This window comes from Heteronotia binoei, chromosome 3, assembly GCF_032191835.1.
Source record: "Heteronotia binoei isolate CCM8104 ecotype False Entrance Well chromosome 3, APGP_CSIRO_Hbin_v1, whole genome shotgun sequence".
Classification (NCBI taxonomy): domain Eukaryota; kingdom Metazoa; phylum Chordata; class Lepidosauria; order Squamata; family Gekkonidae; genus Heteronotia; species Heteronotia binoei.
In genome coordinates this window covers 48,109,196-48,133,939 of record NC_083225.1, presented here as the reverse complement: position 1 = coordinate 48,133,939, position 24,744 = coordinate 48,109,196, and the positions used below count along the sequence as shown (strand labels likewise).

At 41.3% G+C, this 24,744-nt stretch overlaps 1 protein-coding gene across 6 annotated transcripts in view; it reads right to left on the bottom strand.

The window, feature by feature from the left end:
- The window catches only part of MCF2L (MCF.2 cell line derived transforming sequence like), a 146,013-nt gene that overhangs the window by 6,251 nt on the left and 115,018 nt on the right, over positions 1-24,744 (bottom strand). For all 6 annotated transcript variants that reach the window (XM_060233734.1, XM_060233739.1, XM_060233737.1 and 3 more), the window contains 10 exons: positions 23,822-23,891; positions 22,103-22,195; positions 21,918-22,010; positions 21,379-21,504; positions 19,247-19,468; positions 17,565-17,657; positions 15,810-15,888; positions 10,922-10,988; positions 9,574-9,689; positions 826-944 (listed from right to left, as the gene is read on the bottom strand). In XM_060233734.1, the coding sequence (XP_060089717.1) occupies positions 826-944; positions 9,574-9,689; positions 10,922-10,988; positions 15,810-15,888; positions 17,565-17,657; positions 19,247-19,468; positions 21,379-21,504; positions 21,918-22,010; positions 22,103-22,195; positions 23,822-23,891 (1,078 nt within the window). The remainder of the gene's footprint in view (positions 1-825; positions 945-9,573; positions 9,690-10,921; positions 10,989-15,809; positions 15,889-17,564; positions 17,658-19,246; positions 19,469-21,378; positions 21,505-21,917; positions 22,011-22,102; positions 22,196-23,821; positions 23,892-24,744) is intronic.

The window sequence follows — 24,744 nt, the reverse complement described above, 5'->3', positions numbered from 1 at the left end:
GTCAGCCGTCCATAAGTAGATAGAGCTGGGTGTCATCAGCATACTGGTGACAACCCAGCCCATACCTTCGAGCAATCTGGGCAAGGGGTCGAATCTTAATTATGCCCACAGAACATACACAAATGCCATTTCCTATGATTCTGTTATACTTTAGTATGATTAAGAAAGCCCAGGAGGAAGCTGAGAAGTTTTAAGCAGCTTTTAAAAGTGTTCCGTAGTACAGAATAAATACATTGAACCTGTGAGCTATAGGCTGGAGGATTAGTCCTCCTTCTGGGTTATTCCTTTACTTTCTGACATACAAGTGAAGGACTGCCATTGACAAGTAAATAGGTAGATCTGAGTACAACTTTCTGATGGGAACAAAATCTGATAAATCTCCCTGTCATTGGGTAGGTCAGCTTCCCACAAAAATGCAGTAATATTCAAAACTCTGTTGTTCCACCAAGGTATAAGTTATGTCTCCGCTTCACCCACTCCACTGCCTATTAATGATGGGTACTAGAGTATATGCATGTATGAACTTTGGGAAATATCACTGCAATACACTATTAGCTTATTTTTTTTTTTTAAAAAATCTAGTTTATGACCTCTCCTACTAAACAAATTAATTTCCATCTGCCACTGGGGATCTAGGAGGTGCATGCAGTGTAAAAACAATAATTTACTTTAAAAATACATACTCCACACATCCACAGCCTGAAGCGATTTACAAATTGGATATGGTTTTGTAATAAATAAAACAGCAAACACACCACATCAACTAGCCAACAGTAAACAATTAAAAATACAAAGCCAGGTGCCAGAGGAAAAAATAACAGTTACCAGTTTTTTCTCTCCTCTTCCTTCTTCCTCTGCATCTGAAGAATTAAGTGGGTCCTCGGCACTAGACCAGCCATCGTTTTCTTCAGAAGCATCAAGGGACTGAGAAGTTTTAGACCAGCCTTAATAAACAATTGCCCACCATTATTAACAAGCAAGCACAAATTTCTTCCAAAATAACTTGTTTCAGACATACAACCAAAACAAATGATACTTATATTCTAAGTATCTGCTGAGGAAACTTGAACAATGGACACGAGAAATGAGCTGCAGGTTTGTATTTATGGTTCCTGGGCTACTGATGGTTTTGATAAACTACAGCTTGCCTGGCTCATGCATCACAGTGAACCTGGTTGGCTGAGAAGCAGATGGGAATTGCCAGTCAAGAAAGTTGGAAAGCAAGATCCAAGGCTCATTTGGGGTTCACTCATACGAACTCTTCACAGGAATTCCCAGGAATAACCCACCTCTGAGGAGGATGGAATCTCCCCATCTATGCTGCTAGAACATCAAAGGGAAAAGAGGCAAAGGCAGAGCAGAATGCAGCGGTAAGTGCTTAAACCTGGAGGAATTGCTGGCTCCTTTTAACACCTAGATGGAGAGGGGCTGCTGCAGTCCCATAAATTCTGAGATATTACAGCTAGTTCTTTTCTAGTAACTACTTTCATTCCATTGCCCTTTTTCCAGGGACTCTCTGTATCAGCCTTGCTTTCTGACTGCTTGTGCTTTGACCTTCATTCCAGACCTGACTGTGCTTCTTGGACTTGCTTTATATCCTGGCTTCTTGTGCTTTGTTCTGGACTTCACTGTGCTCCATGGACTTCTCCTGTATCCTGACTCTTTGTGCTATGACCTTTGAACCGGACCTGACTATGCCTCTTGGAACTCAGCCTGCATTAATTCCTGACATTGGTCCCTTGACCTCCTGCCTGGGACTTGACTACAGTTGGGAATGTCCACCATACCCAGATGCCAGGGGTCCTTCTGTGACTTACTAGCACTGAGCCTTTTGCCTTACCCACAAACCACAACACACAGCATCAAACCATGGTTAGGCAATGCATCAGACTATATCTTCATAGTACATATGAAGGTTTTGAACACTATACACATATGTATTTTGAAACACTATAAACTCATGTTAAAAGTTGCTGGCACTTAAATGTGCAACAAGTGCATAAACTTGAGTCCATTTCTGCATGCAATTGAGTCCTTAGACCAGCTGTTAGATGCCTTTTAAGCCAATTGTAATGATACCTGGATTAATTTAACTATACTGAACGTGAATCAATGTTGTGACAATCATAAATGCTTTTTGGCACCATCTTGAGAGTCAACCTTACCTAAAGTACACAGATAAGAAACGGTTTGGTTGGAGCAAAAAAAGAGAGGTTGCTGTTGCCAAGACTATTCCAAGAGGGACATAGCCTCCTTTTTTGCATCAAACTTGGCTCCACCTCATGGTGTTAATTCATGCATATTTTTTGTTCTTTCACATAAAGTATTAATATCTACCATTACTGCATTTGGGAACAGTGTCATGGTGAAGGCAATTTCTGCCACCCTCACCACTGATATTGGATGGTCCAGTTTTGACTGAAGAGAATCTTCAGATTTATTTTTTATTTATTTATTTATTTATTTATTTATTTATTACTTTGCATTTATATCCCGCCCTCTCCGCAAGCGGACTCAGGGCGGCTTACAGTATCATAAAAACAATCAATTCCATAAAACATATAAAACCATAATACATTTATCAGTTTAAAACTATTACGCTATCTCAATCCAGTCTGGCGGTATTGGGTTCTGACTATGACCACCAGCTTCTGTAGGATGTCCGGTGGCAGCCCATTTTCAGTCAACCAGAAAAGCCTGTCTAAACAGTTCGGTCTTACAGGCCCTGCGGAACGTCGACAAATCCCGCAGGGCCCTTATAGCTTCTGGGAGGGTGTTCCAGAGTTCTGGTGCTGCCACCGAGAAGGCCCTAGATCTTGTTGCGCATAGCCTGGCTTCTTTTGATGACTTGAACAGTAGGCATGAACAGATGACTTGAACAGTAGGCATGAACATGAACCACATTTTTGTGGTTCAGTTCACAGCTCAACCACAAACTGAACCAAAAAAACAGATGAACCAGAAGGTTGATTTGCAAGATGATCTGGTTCTTATCAGTTTGTAAGCTGTTTAAACCCTTGCTTTCTGCTCCCCATGAAAAGCAGTGGGGAGCAGAAAGCTGGGGGACATTTAAAGCACTGCTTTCTGCACCCTATGAAAGCAGGGGTTTAACTGGCTCCCAGCCATTTCAGCCCCGTTTGCCACCACTCAACTGTTTGGCTTAGATGGCCCCTGCAGCAGTGAGCAGAAAGCACGGAGTGAAATGGCTGGGAGCCAGTTAAACCCTTGCTTTCTACTCTCCCATGGCTTTCTGCTCCCTGAAGCTGAGCGACAGGGAGCTGTTTTTTGTGAAGAGCAGAAAGCAAGGGTTCAATGCCTGCTTTCTGCTCTTCACTAACCACCATGAACTGCATCAAAATTTGTGTCAAAATCAAAATCACATGAACATTACCTTGTGAACCACAAAATGCCCAACATCAGCTGGTTCATATACATCCCTATTTGTGAATTCGTCCCTACTCACAGTCCTTGCAACATACAACCCCTTGTTGTCCACTTCCATCATACTGATAGGCATTTTGCTAGTATGACCTAAGATACACAGACAAGCTATTGTTGGATTTGATGGCCCTGCACTGCCATGCAGGTGCTCAGACAACTCTCCTCTTTCTATAATTTACCTCACAGATTGTGCACAATCTGACAAAATATGACACAAATTAATAAGAAAGGAAAGGTTCAAAGAGGAACCCTGTGTTGCAGGTATAACAAAATGTATGAAGTGGGGAAATTGTAGCTATAAAAATCTAAAATGTAACAATAAGACTAGGTTTTTATTTCATCTCACTAGTCCAACCAAGGAAGCATTATTATTGCCTGTCAGGTCAGACTAACAGATGCCAAGAAAAAGTCAAAAGGAACCTCCTTAAGCTGTCACAATTCACAGCAAAGCACACCACACCATGCAAAACTCCATGTGGCCCAGAAGAGATACGTTACCGTGTCTGCGTTGTGCAGCTAGCATAAGGTAAGTAGTGCTGACCCACTTGGCCCTGTTCCATGTTAAAACAGAACTGGCATCTGTGGAAGAACTGAATAATAAATCCCCAGTGCATTACACTGTAGCTGTGATGTTGCCCTTGTTCTGAGACTGAAATTGGGAGCACCATCATAGTTAAAGTGAAATACAAAAGAAGCTGTCCAGCACTGCTTACTAAACACAGGACATTATGTTTTCTCCCTTTTTTCTCATAATATTTGCTACTTATACACTGCAATACTTCTTGTTACAGATTGGTTTTTACATAACCTTTCACAGAAGCTGCCAAAAAAAGAAGGATCTTCAGAATTGCACAAATCTCTTGCACAAGCAGATCAGACTACTGTGTTATGAAATTAAAGGTTTTTTTGCAAAGGCAAATATGGAACAATTTCCACATCAGCAAAACATGCCCCCCCCAAACATCACTTTCAAATTAATTAAAGAAGTGGATAATAAAGGAATATTCACAACCTTGTCAGATGAGCCTTTTTCATGGAATACAAAAGTTTTTTCATGGAATACAAAAGTATAACACATTAGATGTTATCAACCATATGGGAATCATAAACCTATCTCTCTTGGCTGAAGACTGACCATGACTGGATATTTGTCTATCTGCCAAAGTTCTCCCATCCCGTGTAGGACGCACTGAACAAAAATTATACTTCTAGTTACTTATTTTTTTTTACTTTGAATAATTTTATCTAACATCTGTTCACTAGTATGTGATCTTCCTATGTGCTTGTCATCTTACAATGTAGGCTGCCATTCTTATTTACAAATTGTCCTAGAGTCTGTAAAATATTTTAGGTGGACTTTCCTATACCAGGCCACTTTGCACTCTCCATGGATTGAACTAATTGTCAGGTGCTTGATTTAAAGTTACCTTCTTCAGCATCCCTCTGTGTTGCGATTGGTGGGACTACAATTTTTTGTCCTACTAACTAAAAGGCCAACTTTCCCATTCAGTCCTAATTGAGGCTTTTTCACCATCTTCAAAAGGCTTAAATAAGCCTTGGCTCTTTCATTCAGAGGCTCTCACCAGCCAGTCCTTTGGAGCTCTTCAGGTGTACCATTGCGAAGATCAGTACCTGAGGAACTTGTTGGCTGTTTCTTTCTCAAACATGCACCTGTCTTTCTTTTAACAATGGCTTGAACAAAGATTAAAATGCAAGTTCTGAAGGAGCTCAGAAGTAAATGTTTACAATATTGTATTTTGTCCTCACATCGTTTGCCCTTTTAAGATCTTTGCTTAACGATAATCCTAATTTTCATTTTATAATAAATTTGTGTTTAATTTTATTATGCCTTTGCTATCGGTTTATACTTGCTGTCAACACCATGCCTTGTGGATGCTAACACCCTTCGGTTAGGTACTTTGAATGGAAAGAGCATCGCGCATCTACATCTTCCCTACCTCCCTCACTTTCAGCAGCACCCTGTCTACAAAGTGCCACAGAGCACTGGAGACTGCAGCAAAGAAGAATCATTCCACCCTTCTTGTGTGAGCACAGCAGAGAGCAAGTTTGCAGAACTCACACAAAAGCAAAGGAGAATGATTCCTTCCCTCCATTTCTTTTCCTCACGTCAGCTCCTAATCCTCAAACATGCCTGTCTGTTTGTATAATCCACACCACACTGGCTTCACATAGCCTGACCAGTTATATTTCCATGAAAGCATAGACAAATGCAGAAGCTTTTTTCAAAGGCTTATTATTCAGTTTTAATACTGACAGGTGGCCTGAAAAATCCCCGGTCTCATGCTGATATCTACACACAGATCTTTTTTCTGCTTCATATAGAGCCCAGTGCTTGCTCATCATTTGTAAAGTGCTTTCTGTTTAAAAGCTCTGCTCTTATAGGATTTAAATGTAGTTGGTTGCAGTGAAATCTACAACTGTCCCTCTGAAAATCTTAATTTTAACAAATATACACTGAAAATAACATGATACTCATGTAGCCCTTAAAGTTTATACTTTTTCTAAGTAACACTCCTTATTTGATACAGATCTTTTAAGAAAAGGTGTGGGAAACTAAGGTCAGATGTTATTCTGTGGCCTACATTCTTCAACAATGTGGAATTCTAGTATCAATTAGGAAGAATGCATACAATTGCTTAGTGGAACCAGTTCACTAGAAGATCTCAGTGGATACTGGCACAACAAAATGAAGTGATGGTCATTCTGATAACAACATTTTTAGGACATGTTTCAAGAATAAGTTGGAGGTGGCATATCACATTAAGGGGGGAGGGAAGTATTAGGACTGCCAGCTTCAATGAGAATATCCAAATCTACCCATGACAGTAGAATTCTTCATGCTATTTGTCAGAGGTCTGGTAAGATCTTTTCCATATTAAGACAGCTGTTGTTTCCAGAGGCTACTGTGGGGCAACTGTAATGGATAGTTAGATGAAGGCAGGACTGTTTCTTTGAAAGAGTAATCCATAGTGATTTTCAGTTTACTCAGAGACAGATTATAAAGGGGTGTTAAACGTCCACACAGTAGCAGTAGTAAGAATATTTGGAAAGGAAAAAAGAGTTTGGTGATACAGTCAATACATTACAAGAAGGCCCTAATATGTATGGAATATGAAAAGTGGGTTCCACTCTACCTTTCAAACCCAAAGGAGTTGGATCACTCTTTACTTCATGTCGTTTAGTGGCAGGAGAAGCTGCAATAGGATGAACAGGCAAAAAGACAGAAAAAGAGAGGTTGGAGAATCAGAAAGAGAAAGAACAGGTGGAGAGCATGCAAGTCATGCTTGGGTGTGTACTGGAAAACAGAAACAGAAAAAGAACAAAAGCATGTTCTATTTAATTTAAATACTTATACCTCACCCTTCATCTACGCTCAAAATATATTCATACAAAATTGAACCCTATAATCAATACCTGGTTCTGAAGAAGATTACTGACTAAGTATAGCTTTTAGCTGCAGGGGACTCTGTTTCTGTCAAGTCAGGCATGGAATATCAGCACTTATTCTATGTGAAGCTAAATATCTCACTGCATCAATCTGCGGTTAGTCCAGGAACCCCCCCACCCCTGCCCCACAAGCCTTTAAAAGTAATCAAGGTTGTTTAAAAGACGTATTATAGAAATAGGCACAAATGTGCACAGGGAAGCTGATGCATATATTGTAGTGGTGATCACTTCCCATCTTATGATGGCTCCAAGATTGTGAATGGATTACTTCAAATGCATCTTTCTTATTCTCTATGAATGAAACCTCATATTTGCATAATACTGTACAATTTATACGACCGATGAACATGGTACCATACAGGGAAATGGATTGCAAAGCACAGTAACAGCAGAACTGGTAACATGCAATGAAAAACATTTTAAAAGCATATTTTAAAGCATATCAGAGTGGTGATATACATTAAAATGCATTCTTATATAGTTGTAGACAAGGAAAATGAATTTAAAAAAAAAACAGCTTTCACTTTTCAGAGCAAAACTCAGCCATGTTTTAGAAAACAAGAATTCTCTCCACCTTAGCGTTTAGGAAGATCGAATTTTATGGCTAGGATTTTTTTAATAAATCAGTGTAACAAACAAACACTTAAAACTTTGAAAATGCTTTCTGGAAATAAACAGCTGCATTCAAGGTAGAAGCAAGGACAAGAATGGAACAGAATGGTATCCTTTTAAGGTTTACAGCCATCCTGGTGGAGTTGGGGGTCCCCTGCCATCAGACCCTGGCCCTCACTGCCAATCAGCTGGCTAGCAGGGGAAGAGGAAGGCCCAGACCATGTTTCTGGCATCACACAGGAAGTGACACCATCACACTAGTGACAGTCAGGCAATGCTCTCATATTTGGGCAAAAATTCTATGGTAGAAGTCATTTTTTCCATATAGCTGTTGCCAGGCCTTAAATTAAGCAGGAGCTCACAGGAGCACAACTCCTGAATCTTTCTGATGCTCCCCCACCTACCTACCTTGTCCATTGAATAGTAGGTGCAGCTGCATAACAATCCCTAGATGAGCTCCACAATCTATTTTTCTACAAAACAATCCCTGGTTTTTGCTGAAATATCAGGAAATTGCAGACATTGCAGTGTGATGATGTCACTTTCTATGTGATGCTGGCTTCGGCCTTCCTCTTTCTCCAGGAAAGTCCCCCCCACAGGACCGGATCTACATGTTTTTTGAGGGGGGGCAAAATTAAAAAATGACACCCCCTTTTGGGCCATTCTGACTTATGGTCCCATAGACTACAATAGACTCAATAGACTCCCATAGACTACAATAGACCCTCTGTCGGCACCCGGGGCAAGCACCCCACGCTGCCCCCCTCTAGATCCAGCCCTGCCCCCCCCCCCCATCCTCTGCCAGTTGTCAAGAAGGATCTGGCAACCTTACATCCACTATTCATTGAAGATTCTTTAGTTTCTAAAGTATCTAACCACTTGAATTGGAAAAGGAAAAAATGAGCGGTGGAGAATATTCACAGGGGTCACATGAATCAGTGATATCTAGATAGATCAAGCCTGTGAAAAAATCAAGATGCCAGTAAATGACCAATGGTGCCTTCAATAGCTTGAGGTCTCACTCATGGAGACTCTTCTTCTCTATGTCTCCTCACAACCTTTTTCTAGAACTCTGTGTTACTATTCCCATTCACAAATTAATTTTGAACATTAAACACAATGAAGAGAAGCACTTCTGGTAGATGTGGCACAAATGTCTAAACTTCTGTGGAGGTTTCCATGTCAAAACATTAACAAGAGGACACTTTGGGGGTGGGGGGAGAATAATAACAAGAGCGTGGTAGACATAATCTTTTGGAAAGTCACGATAGAGGTCAGAATAAACTCATAGTTCAAGGGTGATTTCTGCCTTTTAGCAGTATTCAGAGCATGTCTGATTCTTCTACATCTAAGATGTCTACAGAAGGCTTTGAGACAGCAAGAACCAATTTATACTTTGGAAATTCTGGTATCTCTCCAATCGTTTACATATACACACAGTGAGTGACAACTACCATCTAGACTAGACAATAATTAGTTCAGATTTCTAAGATTTACCTTTATGAGTTTTGGGGTTAGGAAAGCTTTGCAATGTGAAGTGTTATTTTGTGTGTGAAAGATGAGCAATCTGAGGACTAGTTATATTTTCTAGAAAAAAGGAGAAGATGGGAGAAGAAAGGAAGAATGCACAAAACAAAGGTAAACAGAAGTTATCCAACATCACAACAAAAGAAGGGTGGGGATTTTTATATGATGAAATAATAACTTAAATTTGATCAAATTAACGGAACAATCTAACCAGTTTAATACCTTCTGAAATATTTTGCATTTAAAAATGGGCTTGAAAACTAGAAATGAAAACCACAAAATCCAGGTCATTTTCATATAGAATTGGGGCAATTTTTAGCAGGTATTAAACAGCACCACTAGATAATGTTAGTTATACATATAATAACATAAACACACAAAAAGGAATTTTTAAAATACTGCTGGTTTTATCTTCCACAGAAACTGATACTGCAAAATAAGATACTTTCATTTCATGATACCACAATTTCCGACACTTCGCATTACTTAATGCCCAGGGATAACTAAAATATATTTCAAACATACCTTTTGCCCTTTCAGGATATTTTGGTGATGATGAGGTGATGCAACCATCAGAACTTACAGGATCAGCATTTCTTTCTTCCTGTCTTTTGATACTCCTTCCTTGATTTCTTGAAGGACTGTTTACAAAAGAAGTAAAACAGTACATTAAAGAACAACATTAAAGCAAAATCCAGTAACACTGAGTATATCTAGGCTTACAATTTGCCTACTTGGGGTGGGCAATCTCTTGGTGGCTTGGCCCTCCCACCTGCTCTTGTGTCTGAACTGGCAGGAGAAATGTGGAAAATGCACTAACGTAACATCTCAGTTTTTACCTGGGAATTGTGATGCTGACACATTGCGTAACATCATTTTCTCCCCTTGCCTTCAATGCTCCCAGGGTGCTACCCTAAGTATATCTCAGACTATATATATAAGAGCCCCATGGCACAGAGTGGTAAAGCTGCAGTACTGCAGTCGAAGCCCTCTGCTCACAACCTGAGTTCGATTCCAGTAGAAGTTGGTTCAGGTAGCCGGCTCCAGGTTGACTCAGCCTTCCATCCTTCCGAGGTCGGTCAAATGAGTACCCAGCTTGCAGGGGGGGGGGGAAGTGTAGATGGCTGGGGAAGGCAATAGCAAACCACCCCGTAAAAAGTCTGCCGTGAAACGTTGTGAAAGCAACGTCACCCCAGAGTTGGAAACGACTGGTGCTTGTACAGGGAACTACCTTTACCTTTTTATATTTTATAAATTGGGGTGTTGAACTCATTTGTTATGATGCCTGGATCCAACATAAATTAGACTTTGTTGGGCCAAGTCATGTCGGGCCAGGTTATGTGTGTATCTATTTAAGATTAGATAGCAGAGATATAAACTTTATAAAGGTCACAGACAAACACAAAGATTTTTTTTTAAAAAAAACCTAAAGCATGTTTAAAACAGCACTCTTTCTTAAAGTTGTTGTCTTTGTATTTCTCTCATGGGATCAAGGGAACTGGGCAAAGGAAGTTCTGGTTCTTTCCTTCCTTCCCCAGGCGACTGGGAGGAGGAGCCTCAGCCAATAGAAGGAACAGAGGCTTGGCTCAGTAGCTCAGTTGTGCAACTTGAACTCTGCCTCCCCACTTCCTTTCCAAGGGAAGAGCCTCGGCCAATGGAGAAAATAAAGCCTTTGACCTGTAGCTCCTGTGCAGTTGAGTAAGCCTTGCAAAGCAAGCTGTGATGCAGAACGATGCAAGAGAGAGGAGAGGGAAGCAGATGACAGCCAGTTGCATGGGGGCCTGATAGGAGCCTTCCAGGGGCCTGATTCAGCCACCGGGCTGCATGTTTAACACCTCTGTTCTAAATAATATGAGAACAGACAGTAACTCACCTTGCATTCGATGATGCAGGCAGAGGTAAACTGTGTGTATGTTCAAGAACTCTGTGCTGGCTGGCTTCTGTAAGGAAGGAAAGGATAGATAATTAGATAGATAGATAATTTTATTTATATCCCGCCCTCCCCGCCGGAGCAGGCTCAGGGCGGCTAACAACATCATTCAATTTCCCTTATACAAAAGACAAGGTTACATTAACATTAAACATTAAAAATTCTGATAAGTTTAAAATCACTTAATTAAGTTGATAAAAGTGCTAATGCTAATTGTGCTTTTATAATGGCGGTAATCATTAGCAATTTCTTTCTTCGTCAGCGAAAGCCAGTCGGAAGAGGAAGGTCTTGCAGGCCCTGCGGAATTGTTCAAGGTCCCGCAGGGCCCGCATTTCCTCTGGAAGTTGGTTCCATAGGTTCGGGGCTGCAGAGGAGAAGGCCCGGTTACGGGTGCATTGCAGCTTCACCTCTTTCGGTCCGGGGGTGGTCAACAAGTTTTTTCCAGCTGACCTCAGTGCTCTCTGGGGTTCGTATGGGGAGAGACGGTCCCTAAGGTAGACAGGTCCTCGGCCATATAGGGCTTTAAAGGTAATGACCAGCACTTTGTAACGAATCCGGTATGTAACTGGCAGCCAGTGCAGCTCGCGCAGCCCAGGCTGTATGTGCTCCCATTTAGGGAGCCCCAACAACAGTCTGGCCGCTGCGTTCTGCACCAGCTGCAGCTTCCGGGTTCGGTACAGAGGCAGCCCCATGTAGAGGGCATTACAGTAATCCAGTCTCGAGGTGACCGTTGCGTGAAGTACCGTTGCCAGGTCTTGGCGCTCTAGGAAGGGAGCCAACTGCCTTGCCCGCCTCAGGTGAAAAAAGGCTGACTTGGAAGTGGCTGCAATCTGGGCCTCCATTGATAAAGAAGGCTCCAGTAAAACTCCCAGACTCCTAACCCGGTGCGTCGCTTTCAGCGGCGCCCCGTCGAAGACCGGGAGAGGTATTTCCCCTTCCCGGGCGCCCCGACCCAGACAAAGGACTTCTGTCTTCGCTGGATTCAATTTCAGCCCGCTCCCCCTCAACCACATTGCCATATCCTGCAAGGCCCGGTCTAAATTTTCAGGGACGCAGCCAGGCCGGCCGTCCATCAGCAGATAGAGTTGGGTGTCATCTGCATATTGGTGGCACCCAAGTCCATATCTCCTGGCAATCTGGGCAAGAGGGCGCATATAGATATTGAATAATATTGGTGAGAGAACTGCCCCTTGAGGCACTCCACAATCCAGTGTGCGCCTCCGGGACCGCTCGCCACCAATTGCCACCCTTTGTCCCCGATCCTCGAGGAAGGAGGAGAGCCATTGTAAGGCAGACCCCCTCACCCCTATATCGGCGAGGCGGCGGGTCAGTAGCCGGTGTCGAACGCGGCCGACAGATCTAACAGCATCAGCACCGCCACACCGCCCCGATCCAGATGCCGTTGGAGATCATCTACCAGGGCGACCAGTACTGTCTCCGTCCCATGACCCGGGCGAAAGCCGGACTGGCAAGGGTCTAGGATGGAAGCGTCATCCAGGAGACACTCTAAAGAACTTTAGCCATACTACAAACCTTTGATTCTCTTTTAGAACAAGCTTGTAGAATCACTACAGACAGAAAACAGGTCAAATGATATGGTTTCAGACTAGAACAAACTGTTTTCATAGTAACTATGAGATCTCAGTATTATGTAGGCAAATGCTTACAAAGGCAAAAGTCCAGGGCTTTTTTGGTAGAAAAGCCCAGCAGGAACTCATTAGCATATTAGACCTCTTATATAAGCATATTAGGTCACAAACATTAGCATATTAGGCCACACCATCTGGGATAATCAAGTGCAAATTGAACTTGTGGTAGCTGGCTCCCACCCTCCCTACCTCCCTTTATGCAGAAACTGCAGCTGCTCCCAGCAGACCTTTAAAGGCTCCCACATACCCCAGCAGCAGCCCTTCACAATGCCCACTACTCAGGCTTCACAGAGAGACAGAGGAAGGAAGGGAGAAAGGGGGGAGAAAAGGAAATAAAGAAAAGGGGGAAGAAAGGAAAATGAAATGGAAGGAATAAAGGAACAAAAAATGGGGGGAAGAAAGCAAAATAAAGAAAGGCAGGAGAAATAGAAATAAAGAAATGGGGGAAAGAAAGGGGAATTAAGGGAAACAAAGAAATGGGGGGAAGAAATAGAAAAAAAAGGGAAATAAAAAAATGAGGGGGTGTAATGAGCCCTGAGGAGGGGGAGCTGGAAGGGTTAACAGACCAGGCCATCAATCACACCCTCCACATTCCGGGCATCCACTCCGGCTGTTGACAATCAGTCTCCTCCAAACTCTCCCCCTCCCATCTCAAGAATGCACGAGTGTCTTCAAAAGACACTGACAGAAAACAGACGCACCATATGCCAATGCTTCAGATCTCTTAGCCCTGATTACTAGAGGAACTATGGCCACCCGGGAAGTAGGCTGATTGATGTGCCCATATAACTCATGCCCGGGACTTGGCAACCTCATGAAAGAAACAAGTCGATTCCCTGGCTTGCATCCACGCTTCTTCCTGATTCCAGTTCCTGACCGGTTTGAATTCCTTGGCATCCTGACCTTTTGGCTTTGGACACTGACTTCTCCTTCTGGTTTGTGATTTTGCTGTGGTGACTTGGCTCCTGACTGACTCCTTGAACTTTGACTTCGTACTGGCTTTAGACTCCCTTCTCCCTGCACCCCAAGATGTGACGGGGGAGACTTACCTGGACTGTAACAATGACTTTTCCAGGCCCCGCAGTAATCCTGGCCGGCCAGCCAGGCCCCAGGGTGGCCGCCATGTGGCTTGGCTTGGTCCAGCAAACCTTGCTGGCCAGTCGGGCCCCAGGGAGGTTGCCATGTGGCTTGGCCCAGCAACCCCCAAGGGCCAGACGAAGTGATCTCGAGGGCCATAAATGGCCTTTGGACTGGATGTTCCCCACCCCTGTTCTAAGGAGACCCAGTGTTCTCAATCTAGTCCACTCACCAAAAATCTCCTTTCAGTTTATACAACTTAAAGTGGCATGTTTTGAATGCAGTTCTTTTTTACTTTCTCCCATTTTTCTACAAGAGAAACAAAAGGGTCTGCAACTGGTGACATTAATAAAGTAGAAGCAAAACTTGCTCCAAACGCTAATGACCCCAGTTGTCAATGGCAAGTTTTATTCACACTGGAGCAATGTCCTAAGTTGCAGTACCTTCATTCTTGCACAGAAGGCATTCATATCTACAGGAGAGAACAAATGCCACCTGTCACATGTCAAGGGAAATCTATTTGAGAACCTTTCTGCAAGTCTAAGGGGTTGCTGTCCTGCTTTGAAGTGAAGCAGTCTACCACAGTTGTGTTGGTGAAATGAATCTATATAAACCCAGTCTGACAGCTATGCTTTGACAGCTGGTGATCTAGCAGGCATGCTAGGTCACAATGACCTTATCAGCAGGCCGGTTTGAGCCGGCAGAAGCCAAGAGAAGAAACCTGCTGAGTCAGCATGACAGTGCACAGCCAGGATTGGCTGGTGGAACTATAAGAAGACTGTGTGTGGAACACACAGGTCTCTCTTTGAGAGTTGGTGTGTAGGCGGAGCATTTTGTCTGTTAGAGTAAGATATTGGACTGCACTAGTGAGCACTTATTGTATATATCTGTAAATACACTATTTTGGCACTAGTTGCAGGTGTCTGGCTGATTTCTTTCCTGGAGCCCTGTGTCGGGCAAGTCACCAAGCTCACTCTGCTAACTTTCGCACCTTTGGTAACATTCTCCCAAAGATATCTCATAAATGTGGTAATGCATTTTGGATGGATGCATCTGATGTCGCTTATACTTCCCATTCCTGGGAATCACATATGCACCAATATGTTTCATAGCAAGCCTGCTGCTTCACATTCACTTCTTTTTTCATATAGGCCTTTCCTTACTCACCCTTTTGGAAATGGAGCAGCTACTATTTATGTATTTAGATCTCCCATGCTGCTGCCCACCTTGTCTACACTTCCTGCAGTCACATGCCTCATCCTCTGTTTTTATACCTGAACTGAGCTCCACCCTTCTCATCTCTGTTCCTTGATGTAGGTAGCCACACCTTGCCTTAAAACACTTGGGCTCAGGCAGCCATTGTTTCCCTATCCAGGCTTGCGCACTGCATCTGTACAATTTGATCTTCCCTATTACAGATTGCCAAGGCTGTTTCCTGTTTCTGAGGCTACCTGGGCTGCACCCCTTCTGATCCTGCTCCACCCAGGTGAGTCTTGCTGCTGGGTCCAGGGGTGGGTCCACCAGGCAGGTTACTGCCAGGTAGCTGCCACAAAACCATTTCACTGTTTAGTGTCCTCCCTTTCATAATCTCCTGACTCTCCACCCCCCAAACACATGTACTTGGGCTAGATTAGGAGGGGAGAGAATATTCCCAGATAGTTTCAGTAACTAACTGTATGTGGGGCGGGGGTGGGTGGGTGGGATGTGATTGAGATAGCAAGCTTGTCCTCTTCCTGGTGAGATGGAAACACTTAATTGGAGATGTAGAGTAACCCACTCCAAGAAAAAGGGAAGGATACTTTTAGGGAAGGACACTGGAGGAGTCTATGCAGGTAAGGCTAATAGAGAAGCAATAGAGGAGCTGAAAGGAAGCAGTTGGATAGAGTCATTAGTGACCTCAACCCTCCCTTTCTTCTGTACAGCTGGCAAATTAATACCACAATAATCCACGTGTGCTGCTGTTATGCTGGACAGAATGATGTCATTCACACTGTGAACAGTAACTAACAGTAACATTAACACAAAGTTAATGAAGCATAACAACTTTTGTATAAATTGATCCCAAATCACTTTGCTATTATTACAGGTTGAAAAACAAGACTTACGTCTGCATGCCTGAAGTTGACTGGTCAATACTTTTCTTATTTCATTTACCCAGGTGGCTTTAATGCCAGGAGTTTGAGCCTACCTCAAAGGAGAAAAATAATCCTGTCAAACACCTGACAAATTAAGCCATCCAAAGGAAAGCAATCAGAAGAACCACCAGTATCCTGGGATATGAAAAAAGAGGTGTTATTTTGGCTAGAATGAAGTACAAATTGTGTCTCTGCAATCGCTGTGTCTTATTGTTCTGAAAGACACTGCAGTTTTGATGTTTAAACATTGTTACAGGGCTAGCAGCTGTGCATGGGTTTTTAATTCATAGTTTCCTGTTAAAAACAAGACTTAAGCCTGAAATTGATTTGAGGAATGAGAGGCAGATAAATCATATACAATATCTAGACAGCTTTTGCCATTATATTTGGTCACCTTTGAGCTGTTTGCATTTGCAATGTTTTCTATAGATTACTCGGTACTGCCCCCTTGTGGCATCATTATGAAATTATGTCTTTTAACAAAACCACATAGTAACAATTCTCTGTGTGGCTAATGCAGAAACATCCACAGTAGCAATAGAGGATATACTGGTTAGTTTCCAGTGTTCCCTTTAAGTTGATTAGTGTGAGCTGGCTCACAGTTTTTTAGTCTCCGGCTCACACATTTTTGTCTTAGCTCAGGAAAGATGGCCCCAGAGCAAACTAATTTATGCAGTAGCCAAGTCGCTACCTCAAAACTTTAATGCCAGTAGCTCATGAAGCAGAATTTGCTCACTAGACTCCACAGCTTAGAGGGAGCATTTCCCCCCTCTACTTACTTTGCTTCAGCTCCCTGAACTTGCCTGCCTGCAACCAGACTGCTTTTTCAGGCTTTCTAAAAGTCTGAAAATGTTTCTCTTGATTGTGCTATAACAATTACCTTCTTTTAAAAGTCTCTCAAAGGTATGCACAATGGGGGGGAATGGTGGCCACAATGGGCTGAGGCAAGGAAAATGTCACTGATGTGGGCAGGACTTGTAAGAATGCACAACTTCCTATCCACACAGTGTATAACCATATTTTGACAGCAGTCTTTCCCCAAAGATCATATCAAAGATCAGAGCAAAGCAGGGACACCAGTTAAGCGGTCAGGTAGGGACATCATTGTGGGTGCCTGGGGAACAAACCGTTTCCAATTTTATGCCAAACTGGAGAAAAACCTCCATGTAGAAGATTCCTGCATTTATTATTTTAATTACATTTGTAACTGTATCAACTGTAGATGCAGGATATAGCTTGTGTTAAAACAGTGCAGAAAGCATATGATTTGCCTCTACTTTCACTAAAAAGGATAGCGGCCCCGTGGTGCAGAGTGGTAAAGCAGCAGTACTGTAGTACTTTGGTCTGAACTCTCGGCTCACAAGACCTGAGTTCGATTCTGGCGGAAGCTGGATTCAGGTAGCCGGCCCAAGATTGACTCAGTCTTCCATCCTTCCGAAGTCGGTAAAATGAGTACCTAGCTTGCTGTGGAGGGGGGGGGGGGAGTGTAAAAGACTGGGGAAGGCAATGGCAAACCACCCCGTAAAAAGTCTGCCATGAAAACGTTGTGAAAGCAGCGTCACCCCGGAGTCAGAAACGACTGGTACTTGCACAGAGAACCTTTCCTTTTTTCCTTTTCCTTCACTAAAAAGGAACATAATGTCATCTGTACATGGGATGGAAAGAGAACAAAAATGCACTACTTCACAATTTCAGTAAAAACAGCATAAAAATGATATTGCTTACCTGAATTATGTAAACTTCTTCCCTTGCATTATACCAGATTTCAAATTTTTTAGCATCACCTTTAACATTCTCTGTTATTCCAACTGCGGTCATCTAGAAAACACAGCACACACAAGCAAGCATTCTGACTGATATTCTTGCTAAGCAAAACCATCATTGTTTTCATCCAGAACCTACCACTGTGGGTTTTGGTCCTTATTTTAACATTGCCCCTCCCTATGAGCTTGTACTGTCAGCTGACCAAAAGAAGCATAATAATGGCGGAGAACAGAAAAACTACTTATCCAAGGTAGTGGAGTTGATATAAGTGACTCAAAGTATGGTGAAAACTTCCATTTCTAGTTGTGTAGTCTTTGGTTTGTTCTCTTGTCTACAAGCCAGGATTCCAAAGCAGATATTAATCCTGGTTTGGAGGAAACAGAACAAATTCTAATTTCTTGTTCTGTCCACTTTGGACAACACGATCACTTATAGTTTGTTGGGAATGTGGAATCACCAGTCTGAGAGCTGTGCATAATGGGAGACAAGACAGGGAGTGAATTGCTGAGGATTTCCAAGAGTCATTTCCATAATGAAGAAACGTGGTTTAGTACATAGTTAATTCCGAGTAAAGCCTAGATCTGGGCTTACTGGTTTCCCTTTGAAAAGATCCTTGGAGTTACATTACACTGTCAAACAAATTGATATCATCATACACTGGTGGTACTTAAATTGGGAATCTGGACCAAGAAGATCCATGTGTGATAAATGTGTTTTTATGTATTTTACTGTATTAATTATTAATGTATTTTAAGCTGATTTATTGTTAGAGTTTTATGTTGTAAGCCGCCCTGAGCCCGCTTTGATGGGGTAGGGTGGGATATAAATCGAATGAAATAAATAAATAAAATAAATAAAGATGGGTCATAAGGCCACGAAGAAGGATAAAGAGGAAAAAAGGCCAGCTGGGATTACAGGCTCTCGAGTAAGTTTGTGTTCACCTTTGAATGATGCACCACTAATGCTGCCAGTTAATCAATAATTTTATAGATTGTAATAATTCTGTGGATTGTTTTACGCAGTTACAAAGAAAAAAGTAGAAATTGGTACTTAAGAAAATCTAGATAAATAACCTAACCGTTAACCTATGTTCTCTAGAGAGCTTCACATACATCTGTATTTCTATTCCAGTGGCACTGGAACCGCTGCAGTGCCACTTCTTCTCATGCAGCTGGACAGCATTAGAAGCCTGGGAGCACACAGTATTAATGTAGTTTTCTGAGGTTTAATACTAGCATGGGAGGAGATGCAGTGCAGACTCTCATACATGGTCTGGAGCTTTCCATGTTATCTCAGTGTCACAGCTGTTGTGGCTTCCACACCACTGAGGTAACCATTAATCAATATGATAGAAACTAAGCTTTAGTAATTTAAATGGTGATTTACAACCATTATTTTGCTGAATTTTGGCCCATTTTGGGAAAGAAAGTAAGAATGCAGTGTAAATCAAATTGGACAAAAACTGAAATTGCCATAACAAACAGTTAACCCTGTGGATTTCAACATTCCAGACCTACACAGCTGCATTAAAATTTTCTTGCAGATAAAGAGATTCATTTTCAATAATGTAAGGGATCATATTGTGCTACTACAGCCAAATCATAAATTTCACTCCACTTGTTAGAACATTCAAAAAATCTTACATCTAAAGAATGCTTATAGCTGTATGATGGTGCTTTTTCATATCCTTCTCCATTTTCTTCTCTCTTCTTACAGAATAAGATGGCCTTCTCATGGAGAAAGAGGTGCCTTTGCATTGGCTTGAACCGTGCCAGATCTTTCACTTTTGAGTGACCCTTCTTATGGTCAGTCCACACACTAAAGGATCCTTGCATTAAAAGCTTTCCTAGGTCATTTAAGTTTCCCTTTAAAAAACACAGTAGAAATGTTAATTAATAATAAATAGTCTTAATCATCCTTTCATTTTGGCCTAGAAAAGCTCATCCTACAGTCAAACAGAACTCTAAATCTGTATTCCTGTTCAACAGTAGAATTTTGGTTCTTGGACAGCCAGCCGGGATAAAAATAATGGGAAGTGGCACTGGAGGAAAAAGTTGAAAACCCTTTCCCTGCACTTTTATCCTTCTTAAAAAAGCAGCCCTTATTGGCTGCATTTGGAAACAAGAAGAGTCTTTTAAAAGGCTCATGGAAATCAATCTATTTTGTAGTTCTAGGGTTGCACGGATGGCTGCCTGTAGTCACAGAAGTGGAAAACCCAGTATTTGAATCACCAAAAGAGTTGCCCAAGTAGTATGAAATGTAAGAATGCCAAATTATGCTAAACTGATTTTGTTTGTATATCCTAAAAGTTACAAGATGGCTCAAGAAATGAGTAATACTTTGTGCACACTAACCTAATCCATGCCCAGTGAGGGAACTATGGCAAATACACCACCTTATGTTGACATTAAGAAAATCACACTTCATCAACTTATATAACAGTATACTAAAAAAAAAATGAAAGGCTGCTGATTTTTCTGTTGCTGAAAAATGATGACAAAAAGTTGAGTGTAATTCAACTGAACTTCTTTAGCAAATAATGATCTCAGAACAACGTTGAGTATGCTAGATTTTACCCCTGCTTGTAAATATCCGTCATTAGGGAGAAGTTACATATAAAGCCCAAATAATTTTACTAAAAGCATGCCCTTCTCCCTCAAGATACAAATTGTGCAAAGAAAGGGATAACTGACATAGGCCTGGTCTAGTCAGGCAGCAGAATAGGTTGGTAGAATCCTGAAAGGCAGAGTTTAACCACACTATTAAAATTACAACTAGAAGATTGGAGTTTTTACTGTTTCTCCATATACAAAATTCCATGCAGGTAAAAAAACAAAACAAAGACAACAAACTAGACAGCAGGAATAAACTTTCTAGCCAGCTGTGCTTTTTTGGGGGGGGGGGGGGGTTGGGGAGGGGTTTTTTTGGCATAAGAGAAGATTATCTTCTACCATGTCAGGCCTTTTTGACGTCAGTCTGCTGCAAGTTTAGATCAGGAGCATAACTCCATCCATTCACCTACTAAAAAAATTATAAGTTATGTAGAAATAATGAAATTATGTCCCATATCTCACAACCTGAGTTCGATCCCTGGCGGTAGCTGGTTTTTCAGGTAGCCGGCTCAAGGCTGACTCAGCCTTTCATCCTTCCGAGGTCGGTAAAATGAGTACCCAGCTTGCTGGGGGGAAAGTGTAGATGACTGGGGAAGGCAATGGCAAACCACCCCATAAAAAGTCTGCCGTGAAAATGTTGTGAACGCAATGTCACCCCAGAGTCGGAAACAACTGGTGCTTGCATGGGGACCTTTCCTTTCCCCCCCTTGGTTGAGGAGGTCAGTGCCTTGCCATATCTGGCCTCCCTTCTCCTTCCAGGCACCCCCCTCCATCTAGTCATGTTAACTAGTATACCAACTTATATTATTGGATGGGGGCTAAGCCTAATTATTATCTCCTATGGTCTATTTGTTACCATCTTGCAGTAAAACGCTGTAACTATTGAAATGGTGGCAAATGTTTTGTATCTGGCTTCAAAAAGGCGTGATTTGCATTAATTGTATTAAGTACTCCTTATCTCCTGTATACTTCTTAGTGTACAATGCCAATAAAGGTTGTTGTTGTTACCATCTTGTAGTTTAAAAACTGGGTTTTAGATTTTTGTCTGAATTGTATTAATTCTTATATGTGTTATTCCTATGTTGTACCCTGCCCATAAATAAATAAATAAATAAATAAGAATGTTTCTCTAAACTATGGTATTTTAGGATGTTATCACTTACATCATAGCCAGTGATAGCAATCTGGTGCATGGAATCATTAACGGCCTTAAGAATTCCCAGGATTGACATTAATGCCTCTTGCAGATCTTCAGCCCCTTCACAATTTTTGCTGTATTTCAGCATTTCCTGTGAAAGAACAATATACACAATCACATGAAGTTCCTTCAGAAAACCATTTTCAAAAAGGTAAGTAACAAGAATGTTGCTATAGAAAACAAGGGTAGAGATATGGGCTGAGCTACAGAAGGTGTTTACAATTTTCAAAGAATGACTTTGGTTCAGTGACTATCTTTTCCTTGCACTCTATCCTGTGCTCAATTCCTGAGTGGCAAAAGGGAAAAAAATTTAAACTGGTGCGCTTTAAACATGACCAAGAGTGTAAACAACATAGCAAATTACAAATGTTATCTGAGATATAAATTGCAGATATCATCCATAATCTTTTATTCATGGTGAAAAATTAACGTAATTTCCTCTACATTATTAAACATTAGGGCAGAAATTAACTAAGAGCATGATAAAAATTGTGCTGTTCCCACCTTTAGCAACAGCTGATACTTGGTTATTCTTTGAACAGGTTTCAGTAAATAGGAGTCCAAACTCAGTTTATGGTCAAGTTTTCTCTGACACTCCTATGAAGAAACAAACATGGATAAACAACTGACAATATTTCTTCTGTGAGATGTACTGAGAAGCAAACTAATGCAAACAAAATAAAGAATACCTGAAAGAAAACACAGTCTGAATACTGTCTCCACAGACTTTCAGATCGAGGCTTATTTTGACAATATTTTTCATAAACCTGAAAGTCTTCCATCTGAATTGGAAAGAAAATAACTGTAAGTCCAGGAGTCTTTGCTTTTTAAGATTTACCATATTTACTTAAAAGGAAGATAATTATGAATGTAAGACCACACCCCTTAGATATTATATACTTTTTATTACTTGATATTACTGTTACTTATATGCAAATACAAGATTATACACCCTTCTTTAATGGTACACCTTTAAAAACCCCTAGTCTTTCATTTGAATAAAAACAGTAGTTAATTACTGGTGGGGTTTTTTTTAAACTACAACAGGAATCAAACTAACTGATCAAAGCTCTCTGTGCTTGTTCCTCTAGCACTGTGCTTCTCTTAGGAAAAATATTTGAAACAGCTACTACAGAACAATATTAGCTGTGAAATGCATCTCAACAAAAATGAAATTCAGCTGGATACATTCTCTACTGTCCTTCTCCAGCCTTTTTGGACCTGTGGGTACTTTTGGAATTCTGACAGAGGGTGGTAAGCACAAGCACAATATGGCTGCCACAGGAGGTAGTCAACCACAGGCAGAAGATCTGCTTAACAGAATGCCATTTAAAATGAACAACATAGCTAACCTTTAGCCTTGTGCTGTGGTGGCAGATGCTGCCAAAAACCATTAAAACCAGCCAATCTCCAATGGCCAATCAGGAGCACAGCTGGACAAAAGCTGCATTTGGCCCTACCCACTTTCTAAAAAAACCCTTACTTAGCAGTACTAGGAAAGGTGTTGGCAGTCGCTATGGTGCCCATGGGACACCATGCTTGGAACTCCTACACTACAACTGTAATAGCTCATCAGCTTTTTAAATTCTGCCCTGCCCTGGATAGCCCAGGCTAGACCGACCTCATCAGATGTTGGAAGCTAAGCAGGATTGGCCCTGGCTAGTATTTGGATGGGTCATGATGAGAAGGCAGGCAATGGCGAACCACTTCTGAAACGTTTATTGTCTTGAAAATCCCATGCCATAAATCAAGGCACTTTCCACCACCTTTAAATTCTAATTTATGAGATTCACCAAATAAATATCAATGTCTGACAAGTTATAAAAGTTCAACACTGTTAAAGCCAGTTTACACCGGCTGACACAGATATTTCTGAAGTTAAGGGAAGAAAATTCTGTCCCCTGTAGCTGATCTGTTATAAGGCATTTCATATAAGCAAGCTCATTTCATATAAGCAAGCTCAACCTTTATTGGCATAACATACAACAAATACAGCAATTTATATGACTAGCACAGTATTGTATATACATTTTAAATCCATTTTTACACATCCTATTGGAACCAACAGAAATGTTTTTATTAGTGTGGGAGTCTAGAAATGTGCAATACAGATATACATTACTCTCTTGGGACTAGAATTTTTAGGGGATAGAATTTAGTAAAACAGTTCCACTCTGTTTTACTAAAATTAATCATGTACACAAATGGATTCTATTGCAGGAGCTATTCAAATTGTATAAACCAGTTAAGAATGAACAAAGCTTATTTTAGATTTATCGAAGCTTTTAACCAGGATATCACTTTTGCTAGAAGTGAGGCTACCACAAAGAAACCCGTCTTCCAGTAAAAGCTCAAACACAAATATAATTTAGTATTTAATAGCATTCCCTTTTCTTTGTACTACTCACCCTTTCAAGGAAACACCTTCCTACCAATTCTGGATATTCTACGTAGTTTTCTAGTTCTCTCAAGAATATTCTATAAAGAAAATTATTGTATTTGAAAATATAATGAAGTAGCCTAAAACATCAACAAAATGAACCCATAAGAATGTATCTTCTAAAATTTCAAGAAGCAGGGAGCTGTAATATACATAAATAAAAAAACCAAACAAATACGCTTAAAAAGCATTGACTTCAACACAGCTTTCTATTGCCTTTTCTATTTTCCAAACAAACTACATATTTCATGCAGTGGCCACTGGACAGAAACACCTCGCTTTTGGGCTGCGTTCAGACTTTCAACTTATAGTAAGCCAGGATCTGCAAAAGCACCATCTATTACCAGGCTTTTGTATGGAATCAGGTGCACTCCCTTCTCACACAAAATCCCATTTAGAAACTAATCCCAGTCACCTATGACAGATGAATGTGAACTGGAGCTGGTTTCCCCTCCTACCCCAAATTAGAATCCCAAACCATCCCAGGTCATAAGTCTAGGGTAAACTAACTCAACTGAGACAGTACATATGATGGGTATCTAGAATTACTTTCTAACCAACGTTTTCCATGAGAGAAGGGAGGAGGGAGTAAACATGGCAACCATCCATGTTAATCTACCCTGATTATGTTAATGTTTATGTTAATATTGCTCAGAAGCAGGGATTTTTTTTGTAGCAAGAATTCCTTTGCATATTAGGCCACACACTCCTAATGTAGCCAATCCTCCAAGAGCTTACAGTAGGCCCTGTAAACTTTCAGAGGATTGGCTACATTGGGAGGGGGGGTAGCCTAGTATGCAAAAGAATTCCTGCTACAAAAAAAGCCCTGCTTAGAAGTGATCACTGAATATGGCCACGATGTTAGTACTTTACAGAAGTTTGTGAGATTTT